This window comes from Eubalaena glacialis, chromosome 11, assembly GCF_028564815.1.
Source record: "Eubalaena glacialis isolate mEubGla1 chromosome 11, mEubGla1.1.hap2.+ XY, whole genome shotgun sequence".
Classification (NCBI taxonomy): Eukaryota; Metazoa; Chordata; class Mammalia; order Artiodactyla; family Balaenidae; genus Eubalaena; species Eubalaena glacialis.
This window is the reverse complement of record NC_083726.1, coordinates 18,685,471-18,701,035: the sequence shown is the minus strand read 5'-3', so window position 1 is coordinate 18,701,035 and position 15,565 is coordinate 18,685,471. Positions and strand designations below refer to the sequence as shown.

The 15,565-nt window shown below is 45.2% G+C and overlaps 1 protein-coding gene across 1 annotated transcript in view; it reads left to right on the top strand.

The window, feature by feature from the left end:
* STAB2 (stabilin 2) overlaps window positions 1-15,565 on the top strand; it is a 157,826-nt gene that overhangs the window by 114,561 nt on the left and 27,700 nt on the right. The window contains exons 43-54 of the mRNA XM_061206574.1: window positions 152-225; window positions 924-995; window positions 2,435-2,554; window positions 3,329-3,376; window positions 4,227-4,310; window positions 5,584-5,730; window positions 6,578-6,718; window positions 7,820-7,879; window positions 9,212-9,388; window positions 10,766-10,855; window positions 13,254-13,400; window positions 14,683-14,739. Coding sequence (XP_061062557.1) covers window positions 152-225; window positions 924-995; window positions 2,435-2,554; window positions 3,329-3,376; window positions 4,227-4,310; window positions 5,584-5,730; window positions 6,578-6,718; window positions 7,820-7,879; window positions 9,212-9,388; window positions 10,766-10,855; window positions 13,254-13,400; window positions 14,683-14,739 — 1,217 coding nt within the window. The remainder of the gene's footprint in view (window positions 1-151; window positions 226-923; window positions 996-2,434; window positions 2,555-3,328; window positions 3,377-4,226; window positions 4,311-5,583; window positions 5,731-6,577; window positions 6,719-7,819; window positions 7,880-9,211; window positions 9,389-10,765; window positions 10,856-13,253; window positions 13,401-14,682; window positions 14,740-15,565) is intronic.

Genomic DNA, 15,565 nt, shown 5'->3' with positions numbered 1-15,565 from the left:
TTACTTCTGCCTCAGAGTTGTCAGAAAACCGAATCACGCCTTGACACTTGCTCCCCTCGGTCAGTTAGCCATCCTGGCTGGTCCCTCAAGACAGCTTTACTTAAAAAATGAGGCTTGACTCTCATGCTGGGTGTTGCTTTTTGTTTTAAAGAGATCAACCCATGCTTGGAGAACCACGGTGGCTGTCACGAGCACGCAGAGTGCACGCAAACAGGACCCAACCAGGTGAGCTCTGCCTCCGCGGGGGCCTACGTTTTCCTAGGAGCAAATTCCTGGGTAGTTAGACCCAGGCCTGAGGGAGAGGGGCTGAGGACAGACCTCTAGGGAGCAGCAGCATGAAATAAATACATTAGAGGAGATTCTGGAAGAATTCCCCAGGAGGCCATTCTTTGGGAAGCAGGAGAAAAGGGGAGAGGGGCAGGGGACAAAGGGTACACAGGGAGAAGGGCCTTCCCTAGAGTGGGAAGAAGTGGCATGTGCAAACACCACATGGTTCCAGAAGCACCTAGAAGGTCTCCAGCAATGCTCTCCTTTCTTTCAGCTTTCTGATGCCCAGAGTCTTACCATTTTTCTTTGGCTTGAGGCTGTGAAATGCATGTGCCACAGCAGAAGATAACGGTGTTAAGGCCTCTGTCAGCCATGTATTCCCCAGCACTGTGCCCCTTGCGGTGCCTTCCGCGGGAGCAGGTTTGGGGACGTGGGGAAATGTGAGGGCTCCAGCACAAAGGAGGGGAGAGGTCGAGGGGTGAGAAGACTCAGGCGGGGAAGCTGGAGGCTCGGGGACCCAGGCTGTGCCTCCCTCAGTCCATGTCACGTTGTGAACGAGCAGGAAATTGCATACGTCAGAAACTGGATGATGACCAGAGCTGACAGCCAGCAGAACCTCTCTGTGAAATGACCCATTTCCCCTTCCTCCTGGACAGGCCGCCTGTAACTGTTTGTCGAAATACACTGGAGATGGGAAGGTCTGCACACTCATCAACGTCTGCTTAACCGTGAGTACGGCCCCCCTTCCCCGAGGTCTGGCCTGCGGTGCCCCCTTCTCCATGTCTAGGGGCGGGGCATTGAGGTGGGCCCCGTCAGAGCTGCTTCTGGGCCATTTCTCCCTCGTGTCCCAGTTCCAGTGTTGGAGAAACTCCAGTCTCTGCCTCTGTCTTCACGTGGCTTCCCCTCTGTGTCTGTGTCTCCTCTTCTAGTGAGGACGCTTGTGGTCTTAAGACCCTCTGGTTAATGTAGGACGATCTCATCTCGAGATCCTTCACTGCATCTGCAAAGACTCCTTTTCTAAACAAGGTCACATTCACAGATACCAGGGCTTAGGACGAGGACATAGCTTGGCAGGGGGCCACTATTCAACCCGCCGCAGAGCAGGAGGAACAAAGGCCTCTGCCCCAGCTCACAGAGCGAGTACCCGGCACAGCCAGAACTCGAGCCCACGTCTGTCTGACTCGGAGCCCGCACCCTTGACCACTTCTCGTGGTGCGTGGTGCTTGTTCCTCCCACGAGGCACTGATTCCCCGCAGGGGCCCGGTTCATACACCTTCCTTCCTCGTTCATGTCACTGCCCACCTGAGAGCCTCCTGCTGCGGGCATGAGTACAGCACAGACAGCCCGTAATTAAAGCCCTTCCTCTCCAGTCGAGGTTCCTACTGTCCCCCGTGCTGGTCTGTTTCATACTGACTGCCTTCCAGCTGATGACTTTTCCCTTTGCTATGATGGATTAGAGTTCAGACTAAAGCTGAGAAGTATCCAACATGCTTGATGCCTTTCTAGTTAACCCCCAGGTGCTGAGAAATTTCCCATTTGGCAACTCTGGGCTGATCTATTCAGGGCTGGAGATCTGCTGGGATGGGCTGCCATCTTGAGATATGGGCAAACCTCAGAGATATTGTGGGTTCGGTTCCAGACCACCAAAATAAAATGAATATCTCAATAAAGCAAGTCACAAAAATGTTTGGTTTCCCAATAAATATAAAAGTTATATTTACACTGTACTGAAGTCTATTAAGTGTGCAATAACATTACGTCTAAAAGACCAATGTATGTAAACCAACTATACTTCAGTTAAAAAAACAAAAGACATTAGGAGTTAAAATAAATAAATAATGTACATACCTTAATTTAAAAATATTTCATTGCTAAAAATTGCTAACCATCATCTGACGACGCCACGAACCTCCAATTTGTAAAAACCGCATTATCTGCGAAGTGCAGTAAAAGAAGGTATGCCTGTGTAAGGCTGGGGGAGTAGGATGGCCCTTATAACTGTAGCCAGTTGGAAGGCAAGTTCAGGAAAAGGGCAAATAATGCAAGCCGGTCAGTTAGAGAGTGAAAAAAAAGTAAATTTCAATACAGAATCGCTGCGTGAACATTGGCAGAGCTGGCAAACTAACTGGTCTGATTCCTATCCCCCACTCCTTGGAAATTCTACCAGAAAAATGGCGGCTGTAGTGAATTTGCTATCTGCAATCACACCGGAGAAGACGAAAGGACTTGTACTTGCAAACCTAACTACGTTGGGGATGGGTTTACCTGCCGTGGCAACATCCATCAGGTAACGCGAGGCATGTTTCCATAAAGTAAACTCCACCTTCCTCCCCGTGCGAAGAATCCAGGGAGCTAAGGAGGGTGCGAGAGTTTTGTTACATATAAAACTATAAAATACGAAAGACTATTTTCATATAAGTGGACAATGAAAAGAAATTTTATCTCCCAGTGGGAATTCAGTGATTCAGATCAACAGTTCTAGGGTCAGAAACACCTGGGTTTGAATTCAGCTCCGCCAGTTAGTAATGTGGCTTTGGGCAGATTATATCACCTCTTTGTGTATCCGTTTTCTAACGTGTAAAAGAAAATAACAATGGTACCAGCCCCAGCAGGTTGTTATAAGATTTCAATGAGATAATGTGGGTAGTGGGCACAGAGCACACAGTACCTCAAAGGCATCGCCGCGATGTGGATTGTTGTTGGAGTGTGTGTGCGAACACCCTCGGGCGGAGACCGTGAAGCCTTGTGATACTTGTAAAGTTCTACCTATTACAACGTGAACATCCTGTTATTTGGTTTAAAGAGGGACTAGAGCATTCTGGCTGATCAAATATTCTTGTTGATAAAGAAACTAAATCTGCCATAAACCTATAACTGAGTTTTTTAACATCGAACTTTTAAAAATGAGTCGTTCTGAACATCAATTGTGAGTCTATAGATGAGGCAGATTTCCAGTTGAAATGATGGTAGATACGCTCAGTCTTAGAGAATTTGTCCTCCAATGACATTCTGGTATATAATTCATAGATGTTAAGTGAACCTTCCTTGTCTTTGTTTCCAGGAGCTTCCCAAGAACCCCAAAACATCCCAGTATTACTTCCAGTTGCTGGTAAGAATGTGTGTGTCTGTCTGATTAGAAGAGTTGGGTCTCAAGCCAGATATGGGATAAATCTGTAACCTCCAGAGTAAGTGAGAGTAGAATAAATCCAGGAAACTGCATTTCTGGAATAGGCTCTGTGTTGGTCATTTGTGAACTTCTCAGGCCCCAGGTGGGCAGCATAAAAGAGTGGAATAAATGTTGCACTAGCCCACTGCACACGTGAGAATGTGGTTTATAAAAAAAAAAACTGCCATCATACCTGTGGAGACAAGAAGCATTACTGGGGCAATTGGCTAACTCTCCCGGCGAAAGTATTAAGTTAGATCTTTCTGCACCTCTTACATCAGAATACATTCCAGATATATTGGAGAATAAAGGATAAAAATCTAGAAGAATAAAATCATAAAACCTAGAAGAAAATATAAGTAACCATAGAATCTTAGCATTGGCAAGAAGACAATTAGAACAGTTAAGTAAATCATCTTATTGCTTATATTTGTATTGTTATCCCAAACATAGAAAACATTTAGTATGTGGAAAAGACACTGGAAAAAATTATCTGGAAATAACAGAGATCCTTCTAGGTGGTAGGATTATGGGTAGTTATTTTCTTCTTTATACTGTATTTTCAAATCTTTAATACAGTCAGCATATGTTACTTTTATACCCAGATAAATATAAACATTATTTCAACGTCTAAGAATCTGAGTGACTCTGAATCTAAGACTAAATAAAACACGGGTCTCCCTATCCAGTTTTCTCTCCCCTCTGCCATCATGTACTCTCTGCTAGTTGTTTGAGCCCCTGCCTGTACTTATGTTAAGTACATGGCACGTGGCCCCCACCTTCCTTCCTACAGGAGCATTCTGTACGAGACCTGGTTGGTCCTGGCCCCTTCACTGTTCTGGCACCTTTATCTGCAGCCTTTGACGAGGAACCCCAGGTAAGCGTGAAGCTAGAGACAGGTGAAAGAGGTTTGAGATTGGAACACAGTCTCTGGGCATCACCCTGGAGACAACACTGAAGACATTTCTGGACAGTAGATCTAGGATCGGCTGGAGCTGACCAGTAATGGAAGGCGCTGCCTCTCAGTGTAGGGACCCCTATCAGGGGAAGCATTCAAGTGGATTTGGGGTAACCACTGGCCAGAGACTTTCTAAAGGACATTCCTGAATAGGGTAGGAGGTTAGAAAAGACCAACAATTCTTAAATAATTCAAACCTCCCAGAGACCACCACCCCCTGAAAAAAAAATGAATGAAAAGAAATGCTATATTAATGGGATATAAATAGGTTCTTTTCTTGCAGGACTTATCAGAGCCTTTACTGTTTAACATTCACTTGGACTCTTCATGCTGGATTACCCATTAATATATAATAATATAGCAAACATTTATTGATTGTGCCAGACACTGTTTCTAGTACCTGGCATAGATTGACTCATGACAGTCTTCATGACAACACAGTAAGCTGAATGCTATTATCATCCCCGTTTAACAGTCAAGGACGTTGAGAGAAGTAACTTTCCCCAGGTCACACGACTAGCAAAATGTGGAGCAAGGACTCAGACATGACTCTAGAACCTGCGTTCCCGACCACCACCCACACTGCTTCTCTATGCATATATTTTGGACACCAGTGAAGCAGGGACACAGAAATAGTTTTTGAAAAAAATTTGACATTTGATTTTTTTTAAGCATCCAAAGAGTTATCATGAAACGATGATAACCTCATCGGCTTTATTATCACACTGACTTTATGGTTAATATTGTTTGTAGTTTGATTTACGAACGATGAAGCATGGTGGGCTTCTCCATACTAATGGTGTAAATCTGGCCCAGGCATCTCCGCAACAGGGGGCTGTACTATGTGGTATTACCCGGCATTTTTTCACAAGAGCACTTTTTTTTCAAGTAGCATCTCACGGGACTTGGGGTCCTTGGCACATGTGTTGTGAAATGCTGGACCAGAGGAACTCCAAGTTCCCTCTTACTCTGAGATTCTACAATGGAAGCAGGAAAGGAACTAGGGCTGCCTTCTCCCTCTTGCCTGAATAATCTCTACCGTAACCCTGACTACAAGCCAACCCCGACTGCCGACTCCCCGGGGTCTGGGTGGGGACAGGGGTGTGGGGGGAGTCTGGAGGAGAGGACAGCAAAAGGGAAAGTTGAAGGAGAAGGCTTCTGACTCTGGCTGGAACCCTCTGATCTACTGCAGATTAAGGACTGGGACAAACAGGGCCTGATGCCCCAGGTTCTTCGGTATCATGTGATCGCCTGCCACCAGCTGCTTCTGGAAAACCTGAAATTGACCCCAAATGCTACTTCCCTCCAAGGGGAGTCAATTGTCATCTCCGTCTCTCAGGTAAGAGAGGCCACCTCTGGAAGGTGCCCGTTTTCCTTGGGCCCTCTCTCTTTCCTCTTCCTTAGAGTAGTAAGAGGAATAATAACAATAACAACTAACACGTGTGGAGTGATTGCTATATGCCAGGTACTATCCTAAGTATCTTATGTGTACTAACTGATTTAATCCTCAAAATAATCCCATCATGTAGGGGATTTCCCATCATGAAAATACTACTATTTTCCCCAATTTACAAATTAGGAAACTGAGCTTAGAGAGGTTAAGCAACTTGTCCAAGGTCACACAGCAAGTAAACATTAGAGCTGGAATTGAAACTCAGAGGCAAGGCAGCTTCAGGTGGTCAAGAGAACTGCTTTTGGCAGCACTGGTCAGAAGCTGGAGAGGGATGAAAGCTTTTGTTCAAAGCGTTTGACCATGCTGATCCCTTCCCTCCCCACAAAGAGAAACAAATGGTGGCTGTGGAATCCATTACAAAGGGAAAAAAGTGTGTAGTGGGGTCAGAAGGGGGGCTGGTGGTGTAGAGAACACATGTGAAAGAGAAGCCAATTTTGATCTGCTTTTTATTTCATATTTGAGAATCACAGTGAAATGACTGTTTTGGTTGATTATTTGCTATTAACTTCTCCAGGTGAAAATTACATTCTTGTCTCAGTTTTTTTTTTATAATCATAATAAAAAATGTGCTCAGGTAATTTGTATCTTCAGATTTTTCCCACGGCTCTACGTAAGTATTCACTTTCACGATGATTTAAAAAGTTCATGAAACATTTTGAAAAAAGTGATTTTGTGTCTATTTCTCTTTGTGCTCATTTCCTTTTTTTTTTCTTTCTTTTTTGATTGATTTCAGGACACAGTGTTGATAAATAATAAAGCTAAGATCATATCCAGTGATATCATCAGTACCAACGGAATCATCCACATCATAGACAAATTGCTATCTCCCCAAAACTTGCTTATCACCCCTAAAGATGCCTCTGGAAGGATTCTGGTGGGTGAACTCATTGTCAGGCTCTCAGCGTGGAATGACTCACAATACTCATCATTTATTATCTCAATTCGGATTTTGAGGCATTGTTTCAAGACGTTTTAATTTTGCTGCTTCAATCTCAAGCTACTATTAAAAACCTCATAAATACCATTCTTAGTAAGAAGTAAATAGGCAAAAGTCTATTTTAAATAATTGAATGGATTTTATAAGTTTTTCCTTAGTGTCCACAAGGGCAGGTGGTCTTGTATAGATTTGGAAGATGGAGAAATTACATAGATGGATGATGATGATGATGATGATGATGATGTGTGAGAGAGACAGATGATAGATAGATGGTAGATGATTGATAGATGATAGATAGATAGATAGATAGGTGATAGGTAGGTAGGTAGGTAGGTAGAGAGACAGATACCACCAAAACTGAACCAGGAGTAAAACGTCTTCTCAATTGACAGAAAAGACAATTTCAACTTTTTTGTTATTTATTAGTATTGGGTTCTTCATTGCAGACAGCAGAATCCACTCTATCTCACTTAAATAAAAAAGAGTTTCTAAAGATATTAAGTATATCACCAAATCTCTTAGAAAGCCACAGAGCCTAATTCAGATACTACACAGCTGGGAACAAAGCAGCCCAGGGACACCTACAAAGGGAGGACGCCTGACTTCACCGTAGGGCTGTCCTGTACCAGCTACGCCCATGCCACCTGTCTCCAGCCTCATCCAGGACATGAGAGTCTGGATACCAGATGCCTCCGCCCTGTGCTCGTCAGAAGATCTGATATTCCTGCTAGCAGCCACCACCACCTCATGTTGTTTCTTTTCACCTCTAAGTCTTGCACAAGCACCTCCGCCTGGGGGATCCCATATCACATATGGGACTCTAGCTGCAAGGCAGTCTGGGAAAAGGCAGTGTTTGGCCATCCAGCCTCTGTAAAGCAGGAAGGCATGGGTACAGTGGAGCTGGGGTGGGTGCTGACGAGCCAACCTACAGTACCTGCCACGCTCTCTTCCCCTCGTTTTATTCAGTTGAGCTTTTGTTAAAGTGCTTTGTGAACTGTAGGCAGAAAAGTTTCATTCCCATTCTTATTATCTTTGCAGCAAAATCTTACAACAGTGGCAATAAACCATGGCTACATCAAATTTAGCAACTTGATACAGGTAAAAACCTAGCAGGGAAGTTACCTCAGGGGATATAACCTACCTAAAGAGGTTTGGTGTTTGGAGGGTTTTTTGTTTGTTGTGTGGTTTTTGTTTGCGGCACTAGCCAGCTGTTGTGGGATCTTTGGGAAAGTCCTACTTTTCTGAAGAACAAAGTCATTCTCTGCCACTCCATTCCCCAAATGTTGTATGGTTTGTTCCCTGGCTGAGTTAGAAATTGAGGTATTTGAGGCTGGAGCAAGGGAAAGGAATTAGGATGTGCCAGTTCCTGAAATAGGTGCTTCACATCTGGAATTATCACCCCTGTTACCGAGATGGGGAAGCTGAGACACAGAGATGGGAAATCCATGCTGAGGAGACGGGCAGAAATTACATTTCAAACCACATTTTTCTGACTTCAGAGATGACTCCCATGAATTGAGTAGAGAAACTTCTTGTTCAAAGATTTTGGAGGAGAATCAGGAAGGGGCGGGGTTCTCCAAGACCCCTCTCCGCCACCTCACCCCAGCAGTCCCAGGAGGGCTCTGAGAACCCTGGGGCTCCCACAGCGCAGTCTACAAACCTGGTGTAGACCAGTGATTTCCAAAATGGCCTGGGGCTCGGGTTCTCTGGGGAGCTTTTTAGAAATGGAGATTTGAAGGTGTTCTTAATGAGAATCTCCAGAGGTGTTACAGACCAGTATCTTTGCCCACCCACCCAGCCCCTAAACCTTATACTACCCCCCATACCTGGACATCAGGTCTGCTTGAACACAGGCTTTTATTGCAAGGTAGCAAGCTTCTCTGGGGCTCAAAAAAAGGGAATAATCAAGCCTACTTCATAGTGTTGTTGGGAAAATTACAAGAAAAAAATATGATGCACCCCTGCTATAGAAGGTTCTCAAAATGATTCTTACCCATTCATCTGGCAAGTTCTTTTTTTGAGTCTGTGTGATCTAGAAATCTTCTAAATATACGAGAGTATCTCAATATTGTATAGGTTTCACTTTTTTTTAATGAAATATGAGAAAAGTGCTAAGTGGGTCTTCCAGAAATTAAAATATTTGGACGAGAGTAGTAGCAAAAAAAGAGAGAGAGAAGGAGAGATACTTGCTAAAGTGTTTCCCTATTAACAAAAGCCCAGAATTTGACTTTCTGTTTTACTTTCTAAGAAAATGAAGGTCAGAATGACTGGAGTCTGATGGGCCTCTAGTTTTAGGAACCAGCCAGAGTCCCCAAAAGCCCCAGGGCGGGCACGGAAGGGACCCCGGGCTGGCTGGCTCTGGTCCTCAAGGACAGCTTGTGCCTCTTGGCTGGGCTTTGCTGCGCATGTGACCAGCTCCCTGCGTTTCAGGACTCAGGCTTGCTGAGTGTCATCACTGACCCTATCCACACCCCGGTCACTCTCTTCTGGCCCAGCGACCAAGCCCTCCAAGCCCTGCCCCCTGAACAACAGGACTTCCTGTTCAACCAAGACAACAAGGACAAGCTGAAGGAGTATTTGAAGTTCCACGTGATCCGAGATTCCAAGGTATTTTGTTTTCACACAGACGGGAGTTGCAGGGGTGCCCCTGGGGTGATCAAATCCAGGAATTGTCCGTGCATCTCCCCCCCCGCCCCCACGGTGTGAAGGTGGCCTGAGCATCCCCTGCCCCGCTGTGTCCTCCTCTGACTGCCTGTGGTGAATTGACCCCTGCAGTGTAGCACATCTCGTTCTGTTTCTCCCACTGGCCACTGTTTTTGTCCCAACTTTAACCAATACCCAAGAGCATCCTTCCCCTCTTGTACTGCAGACCAGCCTCCTCCCTTCCCTAGTTCACATGGCAAAGTGGCCGTTGACGACAATCCCCAAGTTTCTCCCAGAATGACTCTATCTCTCCCAATTCCAGAGTTTCTAGGCAAAGGTCTGATTCATCCAGCTGTGACCAGCTGTTGGCTCCTGAACCGATCCTCTGTGATCAGGGAGGCAGGATCTTGTGGGAACATGGCAGCTCTTGCTAAAACCGTGTCTCTTTGGGTCCTCAACCAGGACCCTGTTTCCCTCCAGGAATGAGACATCTAATCCAAGAAGGCCAAATGCCCTCCCTCTGGTTAATTCGTAGGACCTGTATTAGTTTCCTAGGGCTGCCATAACCAATTACCACAAAGTAGGTGGCTTGAAACAAGAGAAATGTATTCTCTCAGAGCTCTGGAGGCCAGAGGTCTGAAATCACGGTGTTGACAAGGCTGTTCCTGCTGAAGGCTCTGGGGGAGGGTCTGCTCCCTGCCTCTCTCTTAGCTTCTGGTGGCTGCCAGACATCCTAGGCAACCATGGCTTGTAGCTGCACCCCCTCCAGTCTCTGGCCCTGTTATCACATGGCTGTCTATCTTCTCCCTGTGTGTTTCTGTGTCTTCACATGGCACTCTCCTCTCTTCTTAAAAAGGCACCAGTCATATCGGGTTAAGGGTCCACTCTACTCTGGTATGACCTCATCTCAACTAATTACATCTGCAATCATCTTATTCCCAAGCAAGGTCACATTTTGAGGTAATGGGGACCAAGACTTCAGTAAAACTTTTGAGGGGACACAATTCAACCCATCACAGCGCCCTATGCCATCTCCCTAACTCTGATCCTACCACGGGCTTCATACACCAACACAGCATCTTCCATGGACTCCCGAGCATAGATGGGGATGGAAGGCTGATTGAAACCAGCTGGAGGAGACTTTCCCCACAGAAAAAATGTCCAGCTTCCTAGAGAGCCCATGCTTATTCTTCCTTTTGATTATATCTACTGTCATTTTAAAGCTGGAATTATTAGAACTCTTAGAAAAATTGTGTCTGAATTTGGTTTGTTGGCAAAGCTCCTTGGGGCCCTTCTTCAGCCCAGATTTGGGGTGTTAATGTGTCACCATCACTCCTACAGGTTTTGGCAGTGGATCTCCCCAGGTCTGCTACCTGGAAGACCCTGCAAGGTTCCGAGCTGAGTGTGAAGTGCGGAGCTGGCAGTGACATCGTGAGTATTGTCACCCAGTGGAAGTTGGGAATGCATTCCCCAACCACTGCCCCTTCCAGGAGTTGTTCATTTTTTCCCACATTGACAGCACGCTCTTTTTCTCTCACTGCCTTCAGGGCTATCTCCCCTGAGTAAGTGGATATGAAAAACCTGATAAGTCCTGGCCAGCCCAAGCCCTCACCAGGTGTCAGGGAGCCTCCCTTTACACTTGCAGAGAGCAGCTTTTGGTTGGGAAGATTTTTTGGGAAGATTTATGTTCCAGTGTGAGACACTTCCCTGAAGCAAGAAAGTACACTGTCATTCCTTTTCCTTCCTTCCCAGCCCTACTGCAGCCTCCCCTCCAGCCCTCTCAAAGCATGTCAGAGCCAGCTCTGGGTTACATCTACCTAGATAGGCCAACAAAGAGAAAATTTGCAATTTTCACCTTCCTTGGCTAGTTCCTTAACAATATTACCTTCCTGTAATTCCATGTGATGAATGGGTCTGATGGGATAATAGTAGCTACATCCTATGTCTTTTATTTAGTGGAAAATGACAGTGGCTTAAATATGTAAGGGTTTCTCTCTCCTATAAAAAAAAATAAAATCTGGAAGTAGCCAATCCAGAGCTAGTATGATGGCTCCCTGGGGGAGCTCCTTCTGTCTTCCTGCTCTGCAGCACATGTTTCCAGCCTCACAGTCACCTCAAGGTCCAACATAACTGTTGGAGCTCCAGCCATCATGTCCACTTTCCAGGCAGTAGAAAGGAGAAAGGGAAAAAGGGATGCAGCCCCAAGCTGAGTTGATTACCTTCAAGGAGCCTTCTGAGAAGTCCCAGATAACATTCTGTTTACATCTTCTGACAAGCCAGAATCCCTTTGGTGATTGGATTGGAATTGCATTGAATTTGTTACCAAATATGAAGAATGTTAGCATCTTTACATCCCAACTTCTGGAAAGTTATCCTAATGTACATACTCTCTTGAGATCAACTATACTGTCTCCATAGACCAAACTGGACATTTATCAAAGAAGAAGAAGAAAAATGTTCACTGCTCATCCTGAGTGCTAATAGAACTTTCAGGCACTTTGTACTCAGAGTACTATTTTTTTTTTTTTTTTTTTTTTGGCTGCATCGGGTCTTAGTTGCAGCACACGGGATCTTTCGTTGAGGCACACGGGCTCTTCGTTGTGGGGCACAGGCTTCTCTCTAGTTGTGGCGTGCGGGTTTTCTCCTCTCTAGTTGTGGTGCGTGGGTTCCAGAGCGCATGGGCTCTGTAGTTTGCAGCACGCAGCCTCTCTAGTTGAGGTGAGCGAGCTCAGTAGTTGTGGCACACGGGCTTAGTTGCTCCGCGGCATGTGGAATCAGTTCCCTGACCAGGAATGGAATCCGTGTGCCCTTTATTGGAAGGCGGATTCTTTACCACTGGACCACCAGGGAAGTCCCCAGAGTACTATTTAGTCAGAACTTTATAACAACCCTATGCAGTGGAATCATTAATCCTATTTACCTGGTAAAAACAATTAAACCTCAGCAAAGTTCAGGGACTTGTTCACACAGTATATAAGTAGAAGTGGGGGGATTCAACTGCAGTTTTCCAGTGTTCTTTCCACTGAGTTACACAGTGTACATCCCATCAAACACTAGAGAGAGATTTATCTTTTTCTTTTCATGGAACTTTCTAAAAGCATTTGCTTCCTGGGGGGGAAATATATCCATCAATTTACTAGCTGGGTGGACCTTAGAAAAGAAAGCCTGAAGACTGTTGCAAGCATTAAACAAAATCATGTATCTAGAGCACAATTTAGACAATGCCTAGTACACGTGAAAAAGTTATTATCGTTAAAAGGGTAAAGCCCATCGGCGTATATTTTGGAAAGGAAGTTGTACCGGTAGCTTTGCTAGGTGCTGGCACTAAATAAGAAAACTGGGTAACTGCACGCGAGGTGGCCATGTCAACCAGGTTTATCCTGAGCCACAGCCAGGCCATCCCTACTCCACCCTGTTACCCCCACTGCCAGCGTTTCTACTTTGGTAGAGGCAGTGTTGCCGAGTGGCCAGGAGTGTGGCCTGAGGCTGCCAGCCTGGCGTGAATGCCTGCACCACCACTTACTGACTGCGTCACCTTGGCGAGTTATCTAACCACTCACTGCCTCAGTTTCCTCATCCGTGAATGGGAATACCAGCAAGAGTAGCCACATCCTAGGGATGTTGTGAGGATTGAAAGAATTTGCACAGGTAAAGCATGAAGGACAGTACTTGGATGTCATACGTACTGTGTGTCTGAGATAAAGATGTTGGCCGTCGATACATATCAGTTCTTTCTGACTCTAGCAGGTGCTGGCCACATTCCACGGCCTGGGAAGAGGAGAAGTCAGGATTATTGACTGTTCCCCTGCTCTCTCTCCCTCTGTCACAGGGCGAGCTCTTCCTGAACGGCCAAATGTGCAGAATTGTGCAGCGGGAGCTCTTCTTTGACCTGGGCGTGGCCTACGGCATTGACTGTCTACTGATCGACCCCACCCTGGGGGGCCGCTGTGACACTTTTACCACTTTCGATGTCTCGGTCAGTCCTAAAAACACTACTGTAGTAAGGGAACCTTGGGCCAAGGAACAGCCCTCCTGGGCTGTTGGACCCTGCTGTGAAGCCACAGAGGGCTGGTCCCCAGTGAACACAGGACCCAAGGGATCAGAGCACCGCATGACAGTGCTCTTCAGATTCAGAATCAACAACGTCTCCTTAGTCCTGTACAAGCCTTGCCCGTTCTCATTTAGCCACCCACACACCCATCCACTCATCCCCTTGCCATGAAGGAAACAGTTGTTGGGAACCAACTGTGTGCCACTGTTCTACCAGTCATTTTCAAACCCACCCACCCATTCAGTCATTCACTTAACCATTCTACAAGCATTTTTTGAGCCTCTGCCAGGATGAACCACGCGAAATGCCGTACTTGACAGGGTATGACTACAAAAGTGGCAGTTTCATATGGTTCGATCTAATACATGCCACCATACTGCCATTCATTTGCTCATTCATTAACACTGATTGAACTTCCGTCCCGGGTCCTGCACTGTTTGAGGCATGTGTACATTTCACACACATTCATCCATCCAGGGCCATTTATTGACCTTTGAGCCTGCTGTTCGGCTCAATGCTCATCTTACCCCTATCCAATAATAGAAGCAGTTATCATCTACCCTATTATGCACACTTGTAAACTGAGTCTCAAAGAGGTGAAGTGACTTACATGGCAAAGTCTGTCACCAGTTGATTTCTGTACCAGGCAACTTGTAGGCATTCAATAAATACCCCAAATTACTAGGATAACAGTCAGCCAAAGTAGGAGCTGAAAAACCAGTTGTTAATTTCTTCACTTTCAAAGTATATATACAGACATTTTTTTCAGTTAATCATTTTTCCTCACCAATCCCCTGAAAATCAAATAGCAGCAAGAATTATTATCCCTGTTTCATAGATCAGAAGACCAAGGGTCAAAGAATGTGATTAGCTAAAACAATCACAGCTGATTTATAGTGGAACTGACACTTGCATCCACATTTCCCACTGCTGCTATACCATGTGCCTGTGTGACCCTGCCCTGGTCCACCTCCATCTAACAGGGAATTTTTACCTCAAAGAACTAAACTAAGGAATTGAGGTCCACGACAGACCTTCAGAATTCTCTATCGCAAAGTTACAGAGTGTTTGCTTTTATATTCTTGATCATAGCCAGAATCTTAAGATTAATTAAGTTCTTAGTCACATAATCAAGGCATTAACCTGGGGCATTCCTTGTGTTTCCCAATATTCTGGATTTTTAAGTGTTTCTTTTCTTGCGTACTAGGGGAATTGTGGGAGCTGTGTTCATACTCCCAGCTGCCCCAGGTGGACTAAACCAAAGGTAATTATGAACACAGTGATAAAACGTTTGGAGAATGATACGTTTGTTTCTCTATCAGACCCCAGTCTCCTGGTAGCTATGAGTGTGCGTGCGTGTGTGTGCATCTGCAAGTGTGTTATAACTGTGTGTAATTAGTTTATGTCTTTCTTTCAACAGTCAGGCCAATGGGATTGGAGATGAACATTCTTAGCCCAGGCAGCCTGTCAACCCACTATCTGTCTTTTAAGAACTGTCTAGAAGAGTCATGGGATTATAGACCTAGAAGGGATTGCAAAGATAATTATAATTATAAAAATAATAGTTGTATTTTGTTGGTTGCTGTTCATGTCCCCAGCTCTGTGCTGTCCCCTTTATTTTGACATTATCCCTATTCCCCATTATAATACTCATAGAAAAATATGCTACCTCCACTTACAACAGATGAGTCTCAGAGAGGATAAGCAATCAGCCCGAGGCCACACAGCTAGTAAGGAGCAAAGCTAGGATTAGAGCCCAGCATGCAATGTAAGGGTAATGGTTAAGCCAATGAAATTTGGGGTCCACAGTTATGGGGTCAAATTCTCGTGGGTAATCTTTGGCAAGTCATTTTATATGTTTTTGCCTCTGCAAAATGGAGCTAATAACAGTTCTGTGTGTGATTATTAGGAAAAGTAAGTTTTTAAATGTGGGTACAGAGCCTGGCACATAGCAAGTGCTCATTAAGTATTAGTTTTAGTACTTACTCCAAAGCCAAGCTCTTTCTACTCTAACAGTAACCCCTCTAACAGAAACACCCCTACAAAATGAACTGTAAGCGCATACCCTCTCTACTGATGATCCTGGGGCC